Source organism: Aquarana catesbeiana, linkage group LG10 (genome assembly GCF_042186555.1).
Source record: "Aquarana catesbeiana isolate 2022-GZ linkage group LG10, ASM4218655v1, whole genome shotgun sequence".
NCBI lineage: Eukaryota > Metazoa > Chordata > Amphibia > Anura > Ranidae > Aquarana > Aquarana catesbeiana.
In genome coordinates, this window is record NC_133333.1 from 4,432,402 (window position 1) to 4,458,124 (window position 25,723).

At 45.1% G+C, this 25,723-nt stretch overlaps 1 protein-coding gene across 14 annotated transcripts in view; it reads left to right on the plus strand.

The window, feature by feature from the left end:
• UBR4 (ubiquitin protein ligase E3 component n-recognin 4) overlaps positions 1–25,723 on the plus strand; it is a 110,591-nt gene that overhangs the window by 21,696 nt on the left and 63,172 nt on the right. For 11 of the 14 annotated variants that reach the window (XM_073601517.1, XM_073601518.1, XM_073601520.1 and 8 more), the window contains exons 20-49: positions 557–683; positions 858–937; positions 1,029–1,157; positions 2,639–2,821; positions 2,950–3,072; positions 3,823–4,162; positions 4,268–4,365; positions 5,536–5,693; positions 5,776–5,988; positions 6,708–6,809; positions 8,491–8,591; positions 9,832–10,030; positions 10,114–10,302; positions 10,778–10,841; positions 12,237–12,428; positions 12,560–12,630; positions 14,449–14,596; positions 15,557–15,781; positions 17,479–17,649; positions 17,745–17,927; positions 18,163–18,321; positions 18,414–18,566; positions 20,095–20,322; positions 20,410–20,567; positions 21,996–22,167; positions 22,251–22,452; positions 23,678–23,841; positions 23,937–24,153; positions 25,258–25,474; positions 25,675–25,707. In XM_073601517.1, the coding sequence (XP_073457618.1) occupies positions 557–683; positions 858–937; positions 1,029–1,157; positions 2,639–2,821; positions 2,950–3,072; positions 3,823–4,162; positions 4,268–4,365; positions 5,536–5,693; positions 5,776–5,988; positions 6,708–6,809; positions 8,491–8,591; positions 9,832–10,030; positions 10,114–10,302; positions 10,778–10,841; positions 12,237–12,428; positions 12,560–12,630; positions 14,449–14,596; positions 15,557–15,781; positions 17,479–17,649; positions 17,745–17,927; positions 18,163–18,321; positions 18,414–18,566; positions 20,095–20,322; positions 20,410–20,567; positions 21,996–22,167; positions 22,251–22,452; positions 23,678–23,841; positions 23,937–24,153; positions 25,258–25,474; positions 25,675–25,707 (4,799 nt within the window). The remainder of the gene's footprint in view (positions 1–556; positions 684–857; positions 938–1,028; positions 1,158–2,638; positions 2,822–2,949; positions 3,073–3,822; positions 4,163–4,267; positions 4,366–5,535; positions 5,694–5,775; positions 5,989–6,707; positions 6,810–8,490; positions 8,592–9,831; positions 10,031–10,113; positions 10,303–10,777; positions 10,842–12,236; positions 12,429–12,559; positions 12,631–14,448; positions 14,597–15,556; positions 15,782–17,478; positions 17,650–17,744; positions 17,928–18,162; positions 18,322–18,413; positions 18,567–20,094; positions 20,323–20,409; positions 20,568–21,995; positions 22,168–22,250; positions 22,453–23,677; positions 23,842–23,936; positions 24,154–25,257; positions 25,475–25,674; positions 25,708–25,723) is intronic. The other 3 variants (XM_073601526.1, XM_073601530.1, XM_073601531.1) reach the window with 1 other exon arrangement.

The window sequence follows — 25,723 nt, forward strand, 5'->3', positions numbered from 1 at the left end:
TCGCTCGCTCTTTCTCTCGCTCGCTCTTTCTCTCGCTCGCTCTTTCTCTCGCTCGCTCTTTCTCTCGCTCGCTCTTTCGCTCGCTCTTTCGCTCGCTCGCTCTTTCGCTCGCTCGCTCTTTCGCTCGCTCGCTCTTTCGCTCGCTCGCTCTTTCGCTCGCTCGCTCTTTCTCGCTCTCCAGAGATGGATGAGTCATAAGAGTGCCAATGAGAGCTGCAGAGCTGGAGTTGTGCCTCTGTTTGTCTGACATGAACAGGCAGCAGCTTAAGCTGCCCACAGTTAAAAATAGATGCAGCCAGACTCAGTGGAGGGAGATTTCTGCAGCGTATTTTTCAAGTACAGAATTAAATGTATAATATTAAAAAAATTAAATATAATATAAAAAAAAAAAAAAAAAAATATTCAAAGTGGTTGGAGGGAATCTTCAGAATGGCAAAGATGTTTTTATTGCAAATTATGTGAGCAGACTGCAGTTCCTCCTTTTAATTTTGTGTACTAAAGTTCCTCCATCAGTTTGTTGTAGCATCCATCACCATCAACCTTTGATGTTTTCCAGGTACAATATAATCTTCTCAACCCTCCTAGTGGCTCTGGGGCTGCCCAGGAAGGAACCAGCCGTACTACGCCCCTCTACTATGGCTTCAAGGAGGTGGAAGAAAACTGGACGAAACATTGCACATCAGGTGAGAAACTGATATATATATTATAATTTTAATACAGAAAACCTCCTCTTCACGTGTGTGTGTGTGTGTGTGTGTGTGTGTGTGTGTGTGTGTGTTTTTTTTTTTTACCTGTTGCTATGTGAGAAATGGTGCTTTCATTTTTTTTTTTTTTTTTTTTTTTTCTTTTCTTTCCAGATAGTGCCCCACATCCCAGATTCTACAGTATCCTTTCTCAGGAGGCCTCCGAAGATGACCTGCATCGGCTGGATAGTGAGGTAAGGTCATCCCGAGTCATGAAATACCAGATAACACATTGAAAGAGCAGGACTGTACCCCCCTAACCTATGTGCGGGTGTTTTTTGTCAGGTTTGTGAGGTCCTCTTCTCCCGAGCCTTGAAGTATGATGATTTGTACACAGCGCTGATTTCTCTTCTGGCTGCTGGATCTCGATTGGATACACTCAGAAGAAACGAGAATAAAAGTATCACAGCACTGGTAAGAGAATTTTTCCTAATGATGTCTTTCCAGACTTTCCAGTGTGATAGGTATGTGGCAGCGCTAGGATGATGGGAAAAGCAATTGATTTTAATATGTAATAAAAAAGTTAGTTTTCCATTTTTAGGGTGTGTAAAGTTTGCGGGGTTGTTTAGCTCAAGTGTAGCACCCGCTAGCGAGAACAGTCCACACAGATGATTCCTTTTCAGGGCTTTTTGGCCCACTTTTATTAAAGAAAAACAAAGTTCCAGAAATGAAAACAAAAGTGGTTTCCCTCGCAGGGGGTTTTCACCATCAGCTTTAAATAAAAGGAGATTCAGCCTCCTGGCTTACACATGCAGCATTGCAAACAAAAATACCGAGCCACCTGGCTCTCTTCAGCAGCAGCCGCACCATTGCTCAGGCTCCCACACGGAGCTCTCCTGACTACTGTCAGCGACCTCAGACTCAGGCTTTTAAAGTGCAGCCTGCACTCTCTGCCTACTTCAGTGCACACCTGGACTCCTCGGGAGGGTGAAGCCCAGAACCCTGGTCCTGACTCTATCAGGCATGCACACACACCTGAACAATGAGTGTGCCGGTGAGTCTCAAAACCCGGACCCAGGACTAGGGATTTCATCCCACCCGGATCTCTAAGAAATCCCCGGGCTCCAGGTCCCAAAGCGGACTTTATTAAATAATGAGGAAACTGAAAAAAATGTTTCCTCCCAAACAAGTGAATACACTGGAGCCCCTCAACCTGCCTGGTTGAGAATCCTGGACCCATACACTGGTGGGTTGCCACAGGAGGTAAACCCCAAATCAAATGATCAATTCTTGAGTGTTTGAGAGCATTTTGTAGAAATTTTAATTTCCTTTGGTGATTTATTAAGAACAACAGATACAGCCAACACATTTTGGAGAAAGGGCCGACTCCTGCTTTTAGGGCTTGAACAAACGATTCGTAATTGATTGGGCATGGAGTTCACTAGAAAGTATGTGTTATGGTTTAGAATCAGACTTGAATCGTCATTGTATCCTAGTAGCAATGAGGGCAGCCAACTGGGTCTCCCCAAATACGTTGGGTGTATCCAATATTCTTAACTGTTTTGAAAGAAAATTACTGTACTAGTTTTAACGTTTGTACTAGCAGCCACGTCTAACCTCACATCCCAGATTTTTCAGTGTTATTCTCCAGTGAATGGGGAGAAGACTAGACTGCAAAGTGCACCGCTGGTCACCCGTACTAGTATATGCTTAGCCTTCTTTTTTTCTTTTATAGTTTTGCCATTCAGTATTTTCATGTTTCCCACCCTCCTTCCTCTCTCCCACCCTCCTTCCTCTCTCCCACCCTCCTTCCTCTCTCCCACCCTCCTTCCTCTCTCCCACCCTCCTTCTTTCTCTCTCCCCCTATTTGCATCTCATCAATATTGCACTGTATTGTGGTGGGTAAATAAAAAAAAAAAAAAAATTAATATGAGGTGTAATTCTGCTTTCCTCAGGAGGCGTGTGCTCTTCAGTATCACTTCCTTATCCTGTGGAGGATTCTGGGAATCTTGCCCCCTTCCAGACACTACATGAAGCAACTTTCCCAGAACGTGTCTGGGCCCAGTGAGTGTGAAATCTTACACACCCTGCGGTGGGCCTCGCGTCTCCGAGTCCCATCTTACCAGCTGTGGATTAAGGTATGGATCTTGGAGCTAACAATTTAATTCCTTTCATATCAAAGCTTCTTTCTCTTCGGCATGAGCGTCTTTTTGGAAATTTTGACCATGGATATTGGTTTCAGTTTTTTTCTGGGTTTGTTTTTTAGGATCATCTTGTGAAGCAAGGGATGAAGCTGGAGAGAGCGACTAACCTGACTGAACAGACAGCAACCAAATGCAACTCCATCAAATACGACGTGGAGGTGGCGGAAGAATACATCGCTCGGCAGGTGAGAGCCGTTGTCCAGAACGTATCTAGGTGTTGTAATGTTTTTCTGCTCCCTCACTGCTCAGTACCTGTAGGTATGGGGGAATATTTGACTTCCTCTCATGTCACAATGTTTGGTGGTTGGGCCAGAGCTGTCACATGGGGCTGGAGTCAGTTATTCCTGTGTAAGTTCCCATCAGCACTTACACAGGGCAGGGCTTATTACTACTACTACTACTACTACTACTACTACTACTACTATTATTATGGCTGGTGGTGCACCGCAGGAGCAAGAGGAAGTCCTGTTTATGGCGGAGGGCATTAAATTAAAGGTAAAGTGCACTTATCCTTTTTGCCCCTTTCCCTTAAGCCTAACCTAACTCCTCCAGGGTTTCTTTCTTGCCTCGATCTGTTGGATGTGGCCTCTGGTTTGTACATCCAGTAACATGAGTCTCGCTCTCCCAACCATGCCTGTGATTTACAATAGCCCAATAGACCACTATAAGGCCATCTCCCTTTATCCCTGGCCTTGGGACACTGCCACATAGAAGTCTATGGGGCTGTAATGTGCATGTACTACCAGAACAATGAGGCTTGTGGTGCTACAAGGTAAGAAGCCTTTAATGTAGAGGAGATTTAGCAGGTCTCTTCTGTAATAAAAACGTTCCTGCTCATAATTTTTTGTTTTTTAGGGCCCCCACCTGTTCCACTTTAACTTTTACTGAGTCTACTTGAGTATAAAACACAGATTTTTGTAACCCTTCTGTTTCAGATCTCCACATACTGCAGCTCCAGCGGATACACGTTTGAGCAGCTCCGCAAGGGGCCCAACCTACAGTGCATTTATACTCTGGACGCCGTCATCTGCAAGGTGCAAGTGTCCCTGGACGAACACTTCTCCAAACTATCAGCAGAGACTGACCCTCACAAATCCTCCCAAGTCGCCAAGAACCTCCTGCCGGCATCTTTACAGCTGCTCGATATGTATGCGTCGCTCACCCGCTGCTACCTGCTGCAGAGCCTGCCCGAGGAGGGCTCCGATGAGAAAAAGCTTCAGGGCTATGCTGCTGTGCTGGCCATCGGCTCCTCCCGCTGCAAAGCTAACACTCTGGGTATGATGGTCGGATGCTCGGGATTGAAAAAATTTCAGATTTTTTTTTTTTTTTTTTTTTCCGATCAAAAATTAGATTGATAACTGAGTGTTTCTCAAATTGCAGGCCCGGTTTTGATTCAGAATCTGCCTACTGCTGTACAGACCTTGTGCGAGTCTTGGAACAACATCCACACCAATGAGTTCCCCAGTATCGGGTCATGGGTGAGTGCAAAGTTTGCATGACAATATGAAGCCTGGTTCCCTTTAGAGACTAAACGGTCTCCTGCAGATGTCTCCTATGGAATATAAGAAAGCTCAATGTGTTTTTCTGTGTTGTACATCACGGGACATGCACACTGGAGCCCCTTCACATCCATTACCATCGGGTTGTGCTGCCACCTTCAGGTGATTGGACACTGGCCAACAAAGGCAAGAAGTCCTTTCCTAGGCATAACCCACTCCCTGTTAGACAAGGCTAAAGTTCTTGTAGCAAGTCATAAATCCCCAAAGACAGGGGTGGGATCTCTGTGTCCCAAGATGTACTCCAAAAAGAAAATATATATATTTTATTATACATCACGGAACACAGAGCATCTTCACCTCCATTACGATGGTGATGTCCTAAAGCACTGACTATGGGTTGAGGGCATCACTGTCCATGTTGGCGCCTGCTAAACATGCTGACCAAAGGTAGTCTCCTTGGCGTCTCTAACATCCACTTGTTAAATCTGCAAAAAAGTATAAACTGAAGACCAGGTAGTAGCTTTACAAACTTGAGCTACCAAAGCCTGATGTCAAAATGTTCAGGAAACGCCAACGCTCGCTGTCACCGAAAATGGTGGAACCTTGCTCTTTAAAATGTAAACTTGAGACATAAGATGACAAAAACCTGGAGCAATGGTAGATTTGAAAGCTGCGTGACCCTTCCTTGGATCTTCAGGAAGCACAAAGAGTGTATCAGATTGTAGCAGTCGACTTCAAGTAACACTCAATAACATGAACCACATCTAAAGTGTGGAGAGCCTTGTTCCCCAGTGATTTAGGATTTTTGGTCTTGCCTGTAGAACCTCCTTTATTTTTTTTATTTTTTTATTTTTTTTTTTGGTGTACCTCACAGGAGACAGAGATCCCTCCCTCCTGCCTATTGTCGTTTTATGGCTTACTACAAAACCTGCAGCCTTGACTAACTGGGAGGGGTAATCCCTAGGAGGGGTCTTCTGCCTTTTTTTTTTTTTTTTTTGTTTATTTTATTTTTTTTGCCAGTGTCCATTCACCTGAAGGTGGCAGTATAACCCTATCGTACTGGACGTGAAGATGTTCTGTGATGTAATCCAAGAATATTTTACAAGTAAACCAAAAATCTACTTTTTTTTTTTTTTTTTTCTCTTTCAGCGCAATGCCTTTGCCAACGACACCATCCCCTCAGAGAGTTATATTGGTGCTGTTCAGGCGGCTCACCTAGGCACTCTGTGTAGTCCCAGCCTGTCTCTGGCTGCCTCACTCAAACATGTCCTCCTGTCTCTGGTTCGCCTAACCGGAGACCTCATAGTGTGAGTTCCTGCGGCTGCTTATGGTACTTCTTATTGCAGTGTTATTTGTATCTAATCTGCTGTACTCCCCAAATCATTGCAGTTGGTGCCCCGAGGACCTGAACTCCCACCAGCTGACCCAGTCACTGCTGCCTCTGCTTTTGGAGAGCAGCACGGAGAGTGTGGCCGAACTGTGCAGCACATCGCTGGAGCGTGTACTGGGACCAGCCGAGTCAGACGAGTTCCTGTCCAAAGTGTACGAAAAGCTGATCACCGGATGTTACAATATCCTCGCCCATCACGCCGACCCATCCAGGTCAGTAATGGTCTCTGATTTGCAAAAGCCAGCATGTGTCACATTTAGGAAGATTTCCCATCGCTTCCTATTTTGTCTGACTTCTTCCTTTTTTTTATTTAATTTTTTTTAATGGGAAGTTTTGGGGTGAGGTGGGTGTCCTCCATAAGTGACCAAGACTTCAGTAAAGACATAATTTTTCCTCACAGGGTTTGGCTGAAGTTGTTTAAAACAGCTCTTCACCCTCTGCAGCGTAATCCCTCCACTTCACATGTTCTCCAGTCCCGAGTAGTGTTTTTTTTTTTTTTTTGTGTGTGTGTTTGTTTGTCCCCACCCACCCTTGCAGGTACTTCGCCTAGTTAAATGATGTGCACTGTCCCCCCTTTTGCCTCTTGAAATATGCACGTCACGTATCCCAGGAGGCAAAGCCATCCATTTAGTAAAGATGGAGGGGGCAAGCCTAGCATGGTGTCATCGATGGGTGCACCGGCTAAACCCGAAACAGCCGGCAGCTTATCGATGACGTCATAGCAAAACATGGCGGTGCGGGGCCGAGTGCTGCCAGTAGAGAGGAGGATCTTGGTTGGACAGTGCTGGATCCGCTGGTGAGTACCTGAACTGTGCAGAACTCACCACCAGGTAGGTTGGAGTATTTTAAACAAAAAGGAAAAAAAAGAAGGGCGGGGGTTGAAATCCCACTTTAATTATGATAACTGATTGGCTTCACATTTACTTTATAGTGGGCTGGACGAGTCCATTCTGGAGGAGTGTTTGCAGTACCTGGAGAAGCAGCTTGAGACCAGTCAGGCTCGGAAGGCCATGGAAGATTTCTTCACTGAGAGGTATGTAGGTTTGGTGACCTTCTGGTAGTCTGTAAACTTGTTGATGAAAAGTTTGATAAACACCTCAAAAAAGAAGGGCAGAGCTTCCGCCAACATTTTCCGATAGTATGGGACGCATTGGGTTTACTTCAGAAGACTTGAATCTCTCATACATGAAGGGCCCCTGTTTTATCTGTATAAGACAAAAAACGATAAAATGCCAGCGCACAGGAGATAAATATTAAGAATATGTAACTAAAAGGCAATAGTCCAATAAGTCCATCAAAGATTCCATGGAGTGAAGAAAACACCTGTCAATTAGCAGGCATGGAGTAAGGCTCGGTTCACACTAGGGGCGGCACGACTTGCAGGTCGCCTCACCGAGGCGACCTGCACACGACCGCCTGGGCGACTTGCAAAACGACTTCTGTATAGAAGTCTATGCAAGTCGCCCCCAAAGTAGTACAGGAACCTTTTTCTAAGTCGGAGCGACTTGCGTCGCTCCCCTTAGAACGGTTCCATTGTACAGAACGGGACGCTACTTGTCAGGCGACTAGGTCGCCTGACAAGTCGTCCTAGTGTGAACCGTGCCTAAAAGACAATCTCTTAGGAGTGAAGCCGACTCTGGAAAATGACATTGAAAGAAACGGAAGAGCAACTCTAAGTGTAATATTTATTTAGTACATGAGACAATCCATCAAATGAACACTCGCATGGAAGTAAAAGATAAAAGGCTCATCTGTGGGTGACAATCCGGTGGAATGAATCCTCACTACCTCCAATCCAAGGTAGTAAAAACCACGGTGTGACAGGGAAATGGCCGGCGAGTCCGAGTCATTCTGGGTATAGCTGGATGGAAGGCGGCTTGGAACGCAACGCAAGTAGGCGTGTGACGTCACCAGGGTGAAGGGAAAACCACAACGTGTTTCAGAGAATGCGTGCGGCTCATATGGAGCATGCGCGCTCCTTTCTCAAGTGATACCAGGATGAAAGGGAGCCAAGTTTAAATACTCAAAGTAACAATGTATTATCTACTAATTAGCGGATTGGCACTGTAAGGTTATTATTCACAGAAAAGATCTAAAAAAAAAAAGAAAAAAAAAAAAACCTTTTTAATTTTAGATCTTTTCTGTGATCAATAACTTAATAGTGTTAAGCCGTTAATTAGTAGATAATACATTGTTACTTCCTCTCATCCCGTACCGCTTGTGAAAGGAGCGCGCATGCTCTGAAACGCGTTGTGGTTTTCCCTTCACCCTGGTGACGTCGCACGCCTACTGGCATTGCGTTCCAAGCCGCCTTCTGTCCACCTATACCCGGAACGACTCGGACTTGCTGGCTATCTAACAGTGGTTTTTACTACCCCGGAATTGGAGATGCTGAGGACTCGTTCCATCAGATTGTTGCCCACAGATGAGCCTTTTATCGTTTACTTGTGAGAGCCTTTTATCATTTACTTGTGAGTTTACATGTGAGTGTTTGACTGTCTCATGTACTAAATAAATATTACACTTAGAGGCGTTCTTCCTTCTTTTTTTTTTTTTTCTGTTATCTGTATGGTTTCCCTTTTTCATGCTTCTAGGATAGGGTTTTTTAAATTTAACATTGAATAGTGCTTCTAAAAGCCACATGACACATTTTAGGCACTTCTGTACTCACTATTCTATTTTCTTCTTTTTTTTTTTTTTTTTTTTTATTGCAGAGGAGAACTTGTACAAATCATGATGGCCACTGCAAACGAGGCTCTCTCTGCCAAGTTCTGTAACCGGGTTCTGAAACTCTTCACAAAACTTTTCCAGCTGAGTAAGTGGTTTGTGATCGGTCATGTGGACAGAATAATGCCTCAGAGTTTACAAGACTGTAGACCAGCCATTCTCAATCAACCAAGGTTACTCCACAGAGAGAGCTAGGGGTTCCTTGGGATGTGGCTGGTTGATCTCACCTTTTTGGTGCCTGCATAATTCCAAAGCAATATGACACCATTAATGTTTTTAGCTGTCTGGAAGAATGGCACACTAGTCGCCCTTGTAAGGAGGGCGTTCTTTTCGCTGACCCCCCATTTAATTATAGCAGGGGTTTGCTCAGACCTGAACATTGTTTTAAGGGTTCCTCTGGGGTAAAGAAGTTGAGCAAAGCTACTGTAGAGAAATAAAACGCCTGGCTTTGGAGTAGGTGTCGACCAATTTATCAGGGCGGCCAATATTCATTTTTTTTATTTATTTTTTTTCTTTTAAAGTATCGTTCACTAACTTACTGATATTGCTTCAAGGGGTTGTACTGGGGTGATGCTTGCAGCTGCAGGCATCACCCTGGTACTGTTCTTCAGAGCAGACGGTCCGCTTTCTTGTAATAGCAACCGATGCGGCTAATGAGCAGTGGGAGGGGACCCGCTGCCCCGCCTGGGTCTCTCATGCCACCAGAAGGCCCGAGCAACCAGCTGGCACATCCGCCGGCTGGCCGGAGACCTTAACAAAGCCAGAATCTGCTTTGTTAGGGTCTCGGATCTAGTAAACCAGAAGCAATGTCATGACATCACTTCCAGATTACTGCCATCCTAAAGGCGCAATTTTTTAAAAAATTTTTAAGTATTCAAAACGCTGATCTTGGCGGTTTGATTACTTTCAAGTGCAGAGGAGGAGTTTGGGGTCCTATAGATCCCAGATCCCTCCATAAAGAATACCTGTCACTGCTTATTACTGTCACAAGGGATGTTTACATTCTTTGTGACACCTACAAAAGTAATAATAATAAGACTGTGTAAAAACTTTAAATCTACAGAATATCAGCCTTAAAGGCAGCCGAAAAATCGGTGCGGCCCTGAAAAAATGATATCGGTCAACCTTCTACTGTGGAGTGCTGCTCTTGGGGTTTTTGTATTCTATTGCTTTTTTTTTTTTTTTTTTTTTTTTTTTGAGAAAGACTGTGTCCATTCTGGCAGTAAAGCAGAGTGCCATTGGAGTGTAGCCTGTTTTTGGGGAGGGGGGAGCTAGAGTTGGAAATACACAGGCACCACCCACCTAAGTCATTTCTTCTCTGGCAATAGCGGAAAAGAACCCGAGCCCCAGCCTATTGCATCTCTGCGGGACAATAGCTCAACTTGCTTGCGTGGAGCCTTCCCAGTTGCAGTCCTGGCTCATTCGTATGACCACCCCGCCTCCAAAAGACTCTGACCAGGCTGAGATCGTCCAGGAGAACCGGCAATTGCTGCAGCTACTCACAGCTTACATTGTGCGAGAGAACAGGTGAGACCGCCCAGCCACGCCAATCTCTTCTGTGTCTTCTGCCAGAGGTTCTTCCATTCATATGTGATGTTTGTGCCTTGCAGCCAAGTTGGAGAAGGCGTGTGCACTGTGCTCCTCAGTACCCTCATCCCCATGGCCACTGAACTGCTTACCAATGGTGATGGCACTGGATTTCCAGAGCTGATGGTTGTCATGGCTACCCTGGCAAGTGCCGGACAAGGCGCCGGTCATCTGCAGCTTCACTACGCTGCTATGGAGTGGCTGGCAAGATGGTGAGTGTTTTCAGTAGTTACACTACGTGGCACAAAAATGTGTGGACCCTGGACCCTCACACCTATATGAGCTTGTTGGACCTCTATTTCCAAAACTAGAGGCATGATATGAATTTGAGTCTCTCAACAAGACTCGTCATTCCAAGTTATACCAAATGGGTCAATAGGGTGGAAGTCAGCGCTTTGTGCAGGCCATTTGAGTTTCTCCACACCAAACTGGTCTTTATGGAGCTGTGTCTGTGAAAAGGAGTCATGTTGGAACAGAAAAGGGTCTTCAACAAAATGTTACAAGGTTGAAAGCCAACCGTTGTCCAAAATGTCTTTTTGTATGATGGAGTATTAACCGTATCCTTCCCTGGAAACGCCCAAACCCAATGATTTGGAAGGGGTTTATGTACTTTTGGTCATATAGTGTATGTTCTATAAGTGGAACAGGTCCAGACTCTGCCTGTAACCCCTAATATGTCTCTTTCAGCAAGAAATATCTGTCTCAAAAGAATGTGGTTGAAAAGCTGAACAACAATGTCATGCAAGGAAAGGTAAATAACTTTTACTTGTACAAAGGAGTTTTGTAGAATGTCATGACTGCTCAAAGCCTGCTTGTTTACAGATACAGCCAGTCATTAAGAGGAATATATAGGGCAGGGGTGTTGAATTAAAATTCCTGGAGGTCCGATCGCAAGTTTGTCTAATGACCCCTTCACATCGCAGCCCCCATCCTCTCCTTTCACAATCCTGTGCTTACATTAGTGTCCTCTCTAGTGTTCTGTACCCCCCTTCACATCACCACCCCTCCACAGCAGTGTCCTCTGCCCCTCTCACATTGCTCCCCCTTTACATTACACCCTACAGCACTGCTCTGCCCCTTCACTTCACCCCCACCCCCCCCACATCTGTGTCCTCTGCCCCTCTCACATTGCTCTGCCCCTTAACATCACCCCCACAGCACTGTCCCCTGCCCTTCTCGCATCACCCCCCCCCCACCACCACCACCACCACCACAGCAGTGTCCTCCTGCCCCTCTCACATCTCTCCCCGTTTACATTACATTACCTCCTACAGCAGTGCTCTCTGCTCCTTCACCTCAAACCCCCCCCCCCCCCCCTCCCTAACTGTGTCCTCTGCCCCCCTCGCATCACCCCCCCCCCCCCCCCCCCCACCATAGCAGTAGTATCTGCCCCCTCACATCTCCTCTTCCTCTTTACATTACACCCCACAGCAGTGCTCTCTGCCCCTTTACATCACCCCCTCCCAGCACATCTCTCTGCCCCTTTACATCACCCCCCCAGTAGTCTATTCTGCCCCCTGGGTCCAGATGGAACAGTGACTTAGTCTGTTCCATCTGGACCATTTAGTGATACCTGCTATAGGGAAGAGAAATGTTCCTTTTGTGTAGTCCTAGCCAGTAGATGTCAATGTTGTCTCATTTTTCACATCATTACTATGCTTACTGTTCAGCTCTGCTGGAAGAAGCCCTTGTTTACAGAACTTGAGGATTTTATCAGAGTATTGACTCCTACCTTACCAAAGCAGATTAATAGGAGCCTCAAAGCAAGCTTCTCTACTGGGCTGTCTCTTTAGCTAACCCATGTTTAAAAAAAAAAAAAAAAAAAAAAAAACACTATATAAAACCTTATTAAACCTAAAATATGAAAACTTAAAAATTTTAATAGAAAAACAATAAACTTGACCAAAAGCCATTATAGTTGCCCTTTTTATATCTGTATGTAGAATACAAGCGGCTTTAAAATAAAAGCAGAATCTGATGCCCTTCAGACTACATTTGACAAGCTAATTATGTGTATAGGGCCGGAAGAGTTGGGGATCGTTCAGAATACAGGAGGGGGTGGCTAGATTTTGCGTCTTGTCTATATATCGGCTGTAGTAAGATGGAAATAATTTTTGCCCTTTACCTTTTGTGTGTGATCATTTAGCACGTCACTGTCCTGGAGTGCACATGTCACATTGTCTCATACCTGGCCGATGTTACCAACGCCTTAAGCCACGGTGCGGGACAGGGGCACTGCCATGTTCCTGTGGATGGGGAGGAACGAGCAATTGAGGTGGACTCAGACTGGGTGGAAGAGCTTGCAGTTGAAGAGGATGATTCGCAGGCCGAAGACTCTGTAAGTTGTCACATCGTTTGCTGCTCTGAGCAACACACAGTAGTGTGGAGAATAGATCTGCGCATTCGCAGTTGCATCCTTTTTGAAAAAGCTTGTGATTAACTAGATTTTTATTTTTCTGTATGATTCAGGATGAAGATTCTTTGTGTAACAAGCTGTGTACCTTCACCATCACACAGAAAGAGTTCATGAATCAACACTGGTGAGTTCCTAAAAATATGGAGCAATCTCTGTGTGTACTCCAGATCCGCCCATTAAATGTTATGGGGCTCTGTGAAATTATTCACTGATTCTGTCACTTGTAGTTATTATTTTAAGCCTAAGAAGTTTAATGTGCTCCACGGCTGTACAATTCTCCTCCCTTATTTATTTTTATTTTTTTTCTTCAGTCACTATCAAATTGTAAAGTTACTGTAACAAAATATTGCATCAAATAGACCGTACATTCATCCATTGAGCTTAAGACTTTGATAATAAAGATACAGACTGCCTATAAACTGTATTTGGAGATTACTGCCAGTTAAAGTGGAGGGCCACCCTAATATAAAAAATAGCATGAAAAATTGTAAAAAAAAACATTTGAAAAAAAAAAAAAATTTTTTTAAACTTACCTGAACCCTTGTTGCTAGGCAGTCTTCCTAATCTGTCGCTTCCTATTACACGGCGTGTCCTGCTCCTCGGTGAGAGGCCCCGTTGCCTTCTGGGAACTGTGTGTGTTCCCAGAAAACCACAAGGCCATTCACAGAGCGCCGCGTGCGCAGTAGGAAACTGGCAGTGAAGCCGCAAGGCTCCACTGCCTTTTTCCCTTAGTTAGGATGGCAGTGCCGAGGGACGGGTCGGCCTCGGGCGGCCGACATCGCGGACACCCAGGACAGGTAAGCGTACTTATTTAAAGTCCTGGCCGGAATCCCGCTTTAATGCCTGGTCTTCAACTGGCAATTTCTGGCACTTTTTTTGTTTACATGTGAAAATCCATTTATATATTTTTTTTTTTTATTAGAAATTACTTAGAACCCACCACCCCAAACGTTATATATAATTTTTTTTTTTTTTTTTTTTTTTTTTTAAAGCTGAGGCCCTAGAGCATTAATTGGTGGGTTTTGCATTGTTTGTTTTTTTGTTTTTTTTTTTTATCACACGGTATTTGCGCAGCGGTTTTTTAAGCGCAATTTTTGGGGAAAAATAAAAAAAAAAACTTTTGCATTTATTTATATATATATATATATATATATATATATATATATATATATATATATATTAATATATATGTGTGTAATATATATATATATATATATATATATATATATATATATATATATATATATATATATATATATATATATATATATATATATATAATTTTTTAAAAAACCACAATGCACAACCCATTTTTTATTTTTTTTTTTTTTTGTAAAATATAAAGATGTCACTCCGAATAAATAGATGCCAAACATGTCATGCTTTAACAACTTGCCGACTGGCTCATGCCAATATACGGCAGCAGAATGGCACCCCTGCGCAAACTGATGTACCTGTACGTCAGTCCGCAAAAGCAGGATAGTGGGCACGCTAAAGTGTGCCAGCGGGTCCCGTGAACTCCACCGGTGGCCTGCGATCGCGGCGAGGAGAGGCAGAATGGGGAAATGCCTATGTTTGATCTAAAGGACAAATTGTTACAATGTTTATACTTAAGTTCCACTGCTAAAGAATGTTGTGATTCTTGGCAGACTGCCCGGTTTTCACAGGGAAAAAAATTGCGAATCGTGCAGCTCTAAGTGGTTGTAATCCTTGACTAATTAGACTGCATTACCTTTGGGGTGACTCTGGACTCATTGCTTGGGCTTGGTAGCCCCATTGTTTGTTTGTTTTTCTTTATACAAAATAGAACAGTTTTGGGTAAGAATAGGTTGTACGAGGCCATTATGAGTTTATAAAAACGTGTCACTAGTACAATGGTTTGTACATGCCGTGAGTAGTCCAGTGTTTTATTCCTGGTGTTCTTTGCTGTTTTTGTCTGCAGGTATCACTGTCACACCTGTAAAATGGTCGATGGCGTAGGTGTCTGCACTGTCTGTGCCAAGGTCTGCCACAAGGACCACGAGATTTCCTATGCCAAGTATGGCTCCTTCTTCTGTGACTGCGGAGCTAAGGAAGATGGCAGCTGCCTGGTGAGTGTTCTCTGGTCATTTTTTCAGATTTTTAGAACTGGGCAGTGAACACCGGGGCAACAAGATCTTAGCCTAGTTGTTTGGCTTCGAGCTGAAAAGGGTTTGGTGGGACTCTGACGCCTGCACTGTTATAAGTCACCTGACCCAAACCACTGCTGAGCTCCATGTTTAAGGTGCAGCCCTACAGGAATTGTGTATATCGAGTCCCTAATAGAAGCTAATATTCCTCAGTTCCCTCATGGGACCAAGACTGTCATGGTGATCACATGGTCAGGAGCCACACTGGTTGTTGATTCAAAACCCAAAGCTTTCTGTTAGAGAGTGGCGCGATGCGTGAGCCTAGGTTCACACTTGTGCAATACGGGAACCAACGCGATTTACAGCGCCGGTTCCCACGTCGCATTTCTCCCGCAGGCAGTTCACGATGTCCTCTGCGAACCGCTGCGGTTGTCAATACATTGTTAATGACACCACCAGATCGTTTCATAGAACGCAGTGTGATGGGTGAGAACACCAATGCGATACAATTTCAGTGCACCCTTTTTTTTTTTTCTGCGATTTTAATGCGAGTTCAGCCATACAACTGTATGGCTGAACTTGCATCGCACAGACATCGCATGTGATCGCAGGTGTGAATCGCATGCGATGTCTGTCTGAGATCACACAAGTGTGAACCTAGGCTGAGAGTGTTTATCTTCAGTTTTTTTAAGGCACGGTTTGAACTTTGCTGAATGATTTGGTGGTCATATTTACCCAACTTTTACCTAAATTAGCTCTAGGTAAAAATGGCTGTGTTGCTAATCAAACAATTCATTACTTTTATTGGTTTCCATGAGCAAACAGAGGCTTTAGATCATAAAGCCCAAAGACTGGTGAGAAGGGATTGTCTTAGACCTGTTTGGTGTGTAGAGCTCTGTTGTGTGATGGGCACAGGACCTCACAGAGCGTTTATCTCTCCAGGCTCTGGTCAAAAGGACTCCTAGCAGCGGTATGGGCTCCACCATGAAGGAGTCGGCTTTCCAAAGTGAACCTCGCCTGCCAGAAAGTGCCATCAGACACCCCGGCTCTGCCCTCACGGACAAGGGGAAGGTGACGATCAGCGATGGAAAGGGTGAAGATGAGAAGCCGAAGCGGAGCAGCCTGTGCCGGAACATAGAAGGCTGCAGAGAGGAGCTGATGTGCCAAGTAAGGAGACGTCTGTGATAAGTCTGTACACCTGTCATTTGTATGCAAATTTACATTTAGCATTAAAGGAGAGGTACGGGGAAAAGCTTGTTTGGCTGTACTTCTCCTGTGGATCACAAGAGTGCAGTTTGCTCTTGTAAATACACAAGGGAAAGTTTAGACTGCAGCCAAATAACCAATTATAACGGGTCTTTGGAGTGTAGGAGGAAACTAGAGTACCTGGGAACCCACAAAAGCACAGGAAGAACATGAAAACTTTATGCAGATAATTTCCTGCCCCCCCCCCCCCATGCTACAAACAAGAAGTACTAGGATAGCCACTGTGCTGTCCTATACAGATGTGTTCTACCTACCAATAGAATTGTAAGTCTGCTCAGGCAGTCCTGATTTTATCAACGCCAGTCCCCGGCTTCACTTTTCCCATCAGTAAAGTAATCCAGCTCAGCGGTCACAGGTTTGCTTTTTTTTTTTTTTTTTTTTTTTTTTTTTTTTGGAGCCTGTAAAGCATTGCATCGGCAGATCACTGGTGCCATGCAGGTCTTCTGCAGATCTGTCCGTTTATCAACTTGCTCAAACCTCATGAGGAAGACGATATATTTCATCAGGAAGAATGAATAAAATACCCCAGCGCTCACAGCTTTGCGGTAGTTCAATAAAAACTACAAGCCGACAGCCGCAAAGGCTGCTGGACTGTGTCATTTTCCATTCAGAGGACTGTCAACGAGCGACGGGTGGGCGGAGCCCTGGTCAGCCCTGTTCTTTTTTAAATTGGGGCAGCTGGCACTGGGAGAAGATGGGGCCGGTGCATAGAATATGGGCGTAACGTTATGGAAGGTGAACTTATCCTTTAAAGCAGGGGGTCTCAAACTGGTGGCCCTCCAGCTGTTGCAAAACTATAAGTACCATGAGGCCTTGCAGGGCTGACATTTACAAGCATGACTCCCACAGGCATGATGGGACTTGTAGTTTCGCAACAGCTGGAGGGCCGCCAGTTTGAGACCCCTGCTTTAAAGGGTAACTCCACTTTCATGGGAAAAAAAATAGAAAAATAAATAATATAGCATATACAATTGCTACACAAATCATATTGTAATTGAATGTTATTAAAAATTACCTTTCCTTTTCAATCTGCAGCTGCTGTAATTTTCTGTAAAATGCAATATGGCTACCTGGAAGGTGTTCTGTACAGAATGTGTACAGAACGCCCCCCAGAAACATCATTTCCTGATTGTGTGATTGGCTCACTGATTTTTCTTTTCCCAAAAGTCTACACTAAGATTTGTCTCCCATTTTTGGCATCCCCTGCAACAAAAAATTTCATTTTTGGTAAGCTTCTCCAAATAGGAAATCGTGTCTAAAGGGATGCAGACCCTGCAACTTTCCTAATTAGAGCCCTACAGCTGCAGCAGCTGGTTGGTAATTATGAAACCACTCCCATTAGACTCACCCAGCACAGAGGAACAAACAGTGATTTCTTCAGAATAACAAAAGGTGTAGGAATCTGCAACAAAGTTTGTCAAAATCCCTGAAATGTACATACATCACCTAGAAGGAATTGTGTTTTGTTGAGAAAAAAAAAAAAAAAAGTGGAGCTACACTTTTGACTTTTAGCTTTTATATCATCTTATAGTTCTGCTTTGAGATTGTCACCTTCCTGAATACAACTACCCATTCTGCTTTTTATAAATGTCTTCTAGGCAAATTCTTCATTTGCGCCTCTGATCCTGGACATGTTGAACTTCCTGATGAACGCTGTCCGGAATAACTTCCAACAAGCCTCTGCTGTGGGAAGCAGCAGCAGAGCTCAGCAGGCCCTGGACCAGTTACACACGCTGGAGAAGACTGTGGAGATGACGGACCAGCTGATGGTAATGGCCGGAGTTGATAGGTAGGAGAAAAAGGCCGCATGGACGCTTTCAGGAATTTTTAAGGTTTGTTCTGTTTCCCCCCTCCCCCCCCATAGGTTCCAACACTTGGCTCCCAGGAGGGCGCCTTCGAGAATGTGAGAATGAATTACAGCGGTGACCAAGGGCAGACAATTCGCCAACTGATCAGTGCCCATGTGCTCCGCAGGGTGGCCATGTGCGTGCTGTCCTCTCCTCATGGGCGAAGGCAACATCTCGCCGTCAGCCACGAGAAGGGAAAAGTAAGAAGTGCAATTTGACTTTATTATATTCAATTCACTGGCTTTATCTGTCTGGAGTTCAGTTTTAATAATCTATGAAATACCATTAAACACAGCAATTGTCTGTACCTGAATTGGAGTTTAGCTTAACCGCTTGTAAACCATGATTGGAAGAGGGTGACTTTTAGGAAATACATTATTTGACCATGTCCTGATTTTTTTTTTTCCCTGCACATCTCTCACCTTTGTTATCCAGATCACAGTACTACAGCTCTCAGCTCTGCTAAAACAAGCCGATTCAAGTAAGAGAAAACTGACCTTGACAAGACTGGCCTCTGCCCCTGTCCCCTTCACCGTCCTCAGCCTGACCGGTAACCCCTGCAAGGAGGATTACCTGGCGGTGTGTGGTCTGAAGGTACGTGCGCCACGAGTGCTCATCTATCTCATTGCCGTCCTCCTCGCCCATAGATAAGGGTTTCATGTCCTCCTTGTTGTCGTCTCTTCCAGGACTGTCACGTCCTCACATTCAGCAGCTCGGGATCTGTGTCTGATCACCTGGTGCTGCACCCACAGCTTGCTACTGGTAACTTCATCATCAAAGCTGTCTGGCTGCCCGGGTCCCAGACTGAGCTGGCCATCGTAACAGCTGACTTTGTCAAGGTAAGTGCAGCTTCCGCTGTTAAAGGTGCATATATTATTTAGAGACCGGGTACTTGTAGTGTGTTCAGGCTCCTTTCTATTATGCAACCATGGTTGCATAATATGGTTGAACTAGATGGACTTGTGTCTTTTTTAAACCTGACTATGTAACCACATATATCGTTTGAATGTGTGGGTAGGAAGGTTTTTTTTGTTGCTGAAGTGTTGACCCCTGTGAAGCTTCTCTTTATAAGTGCAGCAGTCGTCCCCCGCCCCCCCCCCCCCTCCCCCCAATTCCCTGCAGTCACAGGATCTCTTTTAAAGTGGTTCTAAAGGCTTAAGGTAAAAACCTTCAGTATGCAGCTCACCCTAATACTTACCCAAGCCTGATGGCGATCCAGCAATGTGCACAAGAGCAGCTGCTCTCCCAGGTCTCTGTTTCCTCATTGGCTGAGAGGCATTGGCTCCAGCTGCTGTCAATAACAGCCAGTGAAGTGGTAGCAGGGCTGGTCCCTGTGTGTTTTTTTTTTTTTTTTTTTTTTTTTTTTTTTGTGTCTTGTGGACATCGAGTGCGGCTCGGTAGCAAGCACGCACAAGTACCCCCAAAGCAAGCAGCTTGCTATGGTAGCAAGAGGGAAAGCCAGGAGTGCCTGTGGGGGACCTGAGAAGAGGAGGATTAGGATTGCTTTATGCAAGACCATTGTACAGATCAGACAAGTATAACATGTTTTTTTTTTTTTTGTGTGTGTGTGTTTAAATATTTATACATTAAAATGATTAAAAATAAAAGTGATTGTAAAGTCTCGTTTTGTTATTTTTAATTTAAAAAAAAAAGTTATACTTACCTGCTCTGTTGTAGTTGCACAGAGTAACCCAGATCCTTCTCTTCTGCTCTCCCGGCCCCTCCCTCCTGTTGGGTGCCCCCACAGCAAGCAGCTTGCTATGGGGGCACCCGAGCCGAGTCACAGCTCCGTGTCTGGATAGTGTCCTGGCCCCGCCCCCTTTCTATTTTCATTGGCTGGCTGATTGACTGACTTTGACAGCAGCAGGAGCCAATGGCGCCACGCTGCTGTCTCAGCCAATGAGGGGAGTCCCGGACGTCCGAGACGTTCCTACAACATTGCTGGAGCTAGAGGGACCTCAGGTAAGTATTAGAGGGGGCTGAGGAGGGCTGCTGCACACAGATGACTTTTTATCCTAATGCATTAAGATGATAAACCTTCTGCCTTTACAACTACTTTAACACTTTAGCATAGGGGGGATATTTACTAAAGGCAAATCCACTGTGCACTTCCAAGTGCACTCGCTGTAGATCTGAGGGGGACATGCAAGGAAAATAAAAATTAATAATTTTTGCTTGCACGTGATTGGATGATAAAATCAGAGTTTCCCCTCTAATCTACAGCGACTGCACTTCCAAGTGGATTTGTAGTGCAGAGTGAATTTGCCTTTTAGTAAATCAACCCCCATAGTGTTTCCGCCATAGCTGGAATTCTGGTAAAACTTACAATCATGTCTGCCCAGTCATAAAATAAAATGTTTCTTTCAGGTGTACGACCTTTCATCCGATGCTCTAAGCCCCACATTCTACTTCCTGCTGCCAAGCTCCAAGATCAGAGACGTCACCTTCTTGTTCAATGAAGAGGGCAAAAATATCATCGTCATTATGTCCTCTGCGGGTTACGTGTACACGCAGCTCATGGAGGAGTCCAGCAGCGCCAAGCACGGGCAGTTTTACGTCACCAACGTCCTGGAAGTCAACCATGAAGACCTAAAGGTTGGAGGCAGATAGTTGTATCGTGTGAGTGTATATTAATGAACGTGTGTGTGCAGCTCTGACCATCCTCTGTCTTCTCCCGCACAGGATAGTAACGGGCAGGTCGCTGGCGGTGGAGTATCCGTCTACTATTCCCATGTTCTGCAGATGCTCTTCTTCAGTTACTCCCAAGGAAAATCATTTGCTGCCACCATAAACCGATCTACTTTGGACATACTTCTTCTCTTCCCCATCAACATAAAGAGGTATGGGGGACCTCAAGTGCAACCCCTGACTTCACCAAAGGGACAAATTTAGTTAATGTAATGCTGCATGCATGTGGGGTTGCATGTGACCACCTGTTCAAGTGGTTGTAAACCTACTTTGAAAAAAAAAAAAAACTAACACCTGCAAGACAAAGGCATAATGAGCTAGTATGCATAGCGTAGCTCATTATGTAATACTCACCTGAGATCGAAGCCCTCGCTGCGGTGCCTGTACACAGCACCGGCCGGCGACATCACTCCCGGGTGCTTCTTCCGGTTATCGTGGCTCCGGCGCTGTGATTGGCCGGAGCCGCGATGATGTCACTCCCGCGCGTGCGCTTGGGAGCCGCCGGTAACGGCACACTCACTGAAGCAAACGGCACGTACGTGCGTTTGCTTCAGTGCTCATGTGCCGATGACGTCAGCACATGCAAATACAGGGGATATCCCCTAAACTGTGCAGGTTTAGGGAGATATCCTGGGTAGCTACAGGTAAGCCTGATTCCTTATAGGCTTATAACCTTATAGGCTTGCCTGTAGCAAGAAGTGGTCTGTAAGGGTTTACAATTCAGGGGTCTCAAACTGGCGGCCCTCCAGCTGTTGCGAAACTACAAGTCCCATGAGGCATTGCAAGGTTGACTGTTACAAGCATGACTCCCACAGAACAGGCATGATGGGACTTGTAGTTTTGCAACAGCTGGAGGGCCGCCAGTTTGAGACCCCTGGTTTACATCCTCCTTCACAGAATGCAGCAATGAGGAATGAATGTCGTACTGCTATGGCTGAACACTGTGTAAGCTCGCAAACGGACATCAGGGTTTATTTTTGGGGTTTCACAACTGCTTGGCAGAAAGAGGAGGGGAGATTCCCTATCAAGAGAGCCTGTCGTTTTTGCCTTTAATGAACAAAGTCTGAGTGTATTAAACTGATACTAAAGCTAAAAATTAAGGTAAAAAAAAATTCTACTTCTCTGCTCCCCCCCCCCCCCCCCCCATGTGAAAGGATAAATCCAGCACTGTGCATGGCTAAATCTCTTCTCCCCTCTCCTCCTCCTTCACCCAGCCATTGGCTCCTGCTGCTGTCAATCAAATGCAGTAAGGAGAAAGTGTGGGGGGGGGGGGGGCTTAAGTCCCACTGTGTAAGTCTAATGGAGTGCGGCTCCATAGACGCACAACTCGGGAGCTCTCAGACACTGTGTGCATCCATAGCAAACAGCCAGGGGACCCGAGAGGAGGAGGATCGGGGCCACTCTGTGCAATACCACTGCATAGAGCAGGTGAGTAGAACATGTTTAATTAAAAAAAAAAATAATAATTTGGCTTTAGTAACTCTAAGTAAGTCAGCATTAAGCAACATATTTTTTGTAATCTTATGACCAATTTGCACGTTTGCTTTATTTGTTTGTCACAATAATCTTTTATTATACAGTTCCAACGGAGGAAGCAAGACCACGCCCGCTCTGTGCCAGTGGTCTGAGGTCATGAACCATCCTGGGTTAGTTTGCTGCGTGCAGCAGACCACAGGGATCCCTCTGGTAGTGATGATCAAACCAGACAGCTTCATGATCCAGGAGATAAAAACCTTGCCGGCTAAAGCCAAAGTGAGTGGAGGGTACGAACATAGAGGGAAGTGATGATTGATCGCGGCCCATCTTACGTCTTGGTTATGGTTTTTGTTTTGCAGATTCAGGATATGGTGGCGATACGTCACACGGCGAGCAATGACCAGCAGAGGACGACGATGATCCTCTTGTGTGAGGATGGAAGTCTGCGAATCTATATGGCCAATGTGGAGAACACATCGTACTGGCTCCAGCCCTCCCTCCAGCCCAGCAGCAGCATCAGTATCATGAAACCCATTCGCAAGCGCAAACCGGCTGCAGTCAGTAAGTTGTTTTCTAAAACACATTTTGGATCTCCTACGAGAACATTCATTCTTGTTGCCAATAGTAACAGTGTTTGTTTTTTGGTACAAGGTTGGGGAAAAAATGTTGCTATGGGTAAAAACACATTTCTTCCATGTTCTGATTTCAGAAGGTGAAGAAAATTTAAGTGGAACTTCACCCTTCCTGACAGGTTTCCTCCTTCCTCCGCAGCCCAGTTATTAATTTATTTTTCTTCTTATTGTGTTTTTTTTTTTTGGCATCCATTTCTTCTCAACCCCCTCCTCTGTCATTCGCCTATGCAAATGACGTCACCGCCCCCTGGTGCCTCTTAGGGTATATGATGTGGGTATCACAGGAGGCACAGTGAGCATCCATTCACAAAAGCAGAAGGGACCCGAGTGCTGGCTACAGAGAAGGGGATCTCAGTGGAACAATGCTGGATTCACTGGGTGGGGGAGTATACTTCCTGTGCAGAACATTGCATCAGATAGGCAGGGGGGGGGGGGTTGGGGTGGCTTGGTATTAATAATACTAATAATAAATGGTACTAATAATAAATATTATTATTAGTAGTATTTAAGGTACTTGTATAGCGCCGTCAATTTACGCGGCGCTTTACATGTACATTCACATCGATCCCTGCCCTCAAGGAGCTTACAATCTAAGGTCCCTAACTCACATTCATATACTGGGGCCAATTTAGACAGAAGCCAATTAATCTACCAGCATGTCTTTGGAGTGTGGGAGGAAACCGGAGTACCTGGAGGAAACCCACGCACCGGGAGAACATGCAAACTCCAGGCAGGTAGTGTCGTGGTTGGGATTTGAACCAGTGACCCTTTTTACTGCTAGGCGAGAGTGCTACCCACTACACTACTTTTTTTTGTTTGTTTTTTTAAATGAGTGAGCCCTTATCCTACATTCTGTGAGTTTTTGTTTTGTTTTTTTGTTGTTTTTGTTTGGTTTTTGTCTTTTTTGCGAATACAATTGCTTAAATATAATACTGCACTTAGGTGATACTTTCCCCCTTTTCTTTAGTGTATGAATAACCACTAGCTAAACAGAATTGAGGAAACTTCTGACAGCTAAAACCGATTACCATGATGTGATTCACCTTTTTTTTTTCTTTCTTTTTTTTCTTTTTTTTATTATTTTTTTTTTTGGTATTTTAGCTTTTTGGCTTTATTTTCCCACTTTTGACCAGTAAATTTCTCCCCCTTTTTAGTGACTCGTGCTTCAAGCCAGGTCACCTTTCCGATCGACTTTTTTGAACATAATCAGCAGATGACTGATGTGGAGTTCGGTGGGAATGACCTCCTTCAGCTTTACAATGCGCAACAGATTAAACATCGCCTTAATTCCACTGGCATGTATGTCGCAAACACCAAGGTATGCGATATTTTTTTTTTTTTGCAGTCGTCTCTCTCCTTAGGCTACATTCGTAGAACCCATTTAACTTTTTCCCGGCCTTTTTTCCTCTCCAGCCTGGAGGCTTCACCGTGGAGGTCACCAACAACAACGGCACCATGGTGATGACTGGAATGCGTCTTCAGATCGGCACGCAGGCCGTTGAACGTGCACCATCCTACATCGAGATGTTCGGGCGCACAATGCAGCTCAACCTCAGCCGGGCGCGTTGGTTCGACTTCCCATTTACACGTGAAGAAGCGTTACAAGCTGACAAAAAACTGACAATCTTCAGTAAGTTAAAGCGGAGTTCCACCCATAAAATAAACTTTGCAGGAATCAACAGCATTATGCTTCAGGAAAAATATTTGGAAATTATTTATTTTTTTTTAATTTTAATTTTTTTTTACACTCACCCCTTCAGCACTGTTGCTATGGGATCCTTTGTATTCTGCCACTTCCTCTCCACGGCGCCTGACGTAATTTCCCTCGGCGTCTGTGCTCGCTATTGCTCCTGGGAGATGCTTGTCATCATTTCCCAGGATTCAGTGGGCAGCGCCGAGGGCTTTCTTGCTATCACAACGGGGCGGGCAACTTCCGACGCCGCCCGTTGTGATGGCAACGTCAGAAGTGTACGGTGCTGCGAGCCGTACCGACTGCTTAGAGAATGGGCGGTGCATGCTGCACCCGGTCCCAGAAGATAGTACTTGTGGGCTTCGCATGCCCACAAGCTAAATGGAAAATGCATTGATCCGTGCATATTTTTTTTTTTTTTTTTTTTTTGCAGGATCGCGACATGGGGTCAGCTTTGTCCACTGCAAAGTGACACTTTTTGGGGACCAGTGACATTATTACAGTGATCAGTGCTAAAAAAATAAATTAATGTAAAAAAAAAAATGCACTGATCAATGTATAAATGGCACTGGCAGGTAAGAGGTTAACAATAGGGGGCAATCAAAAGGTTAACTGTGTTCCCTGGGTGTGGGGTGGGCTTACTGGGACAACACAGATTGCTGTTCCTGATTACTAGGAACAGCAGATCTCCATTAAGGATGAGCTCCGGCGTGTTCGCACAGCCCATGTGCAGAGCCCACCAGGAAGTCGGTACTGCGCTAATCACGGGCAGTGAGACATTGTCCCGATGTGCGGCTGCAGAGATTGTGAAATGTGTTGCTGCCTATGATTAGCGCAGTGCCGACTTCCTGGTGGGCTGTGTGAACACCCCAAAGTTCATCCTTAATCTCCATGTCGCCCCCTGTCAGAACGGGGATCTGCCTTGTTTACATAGGCAGATCGTGGGTGGCCGGCGGGCATCTGTATGTGTATCTGTATGTGCAATAGAGCCGCGGTGGGCGGTTGTAAAGTGATTTAAAAAATTTCTTTTTTTTTTTTTTTAAGTTGGCGCATCGGTGGATCCAGCCGGTGTCACCATGATGGACGCCATTAAAATTTACGGAAAGACAAAGGAGCAATTTGGCTGGCCAGATGAGCCACCGGAGGAATTCCCCTCTGCGTCTGTGAGCAGCGTCTGCCCACCGAATCTCAACCAGGCCAACGGAACAAGCGATGGGGAGCCTGCAGCGCCACCTTCAACTAACGGCACCGCCATCGAAAGGTGAGCGCAGGGGGTTTGGCATGCTAACGACCTCTCCGGAGATAAAGGGCGGATGAAGAGTTAGCCTTGGCTTAAGTCAATATCATGTGTTTTGTGTCCTCTTGGGGTTCACCCTAATTCTGAGCCCCAGTAGCACTCTCCGCTTCACATGTTCTTTTTTGTTTTTTTTTTGTTTTTCTTTTTCTTTTCTCCCCCAAAAGTTCTGACCCAGAAACCTTAACGATCTTGGACCGGTTAGTAAGTCTTCAT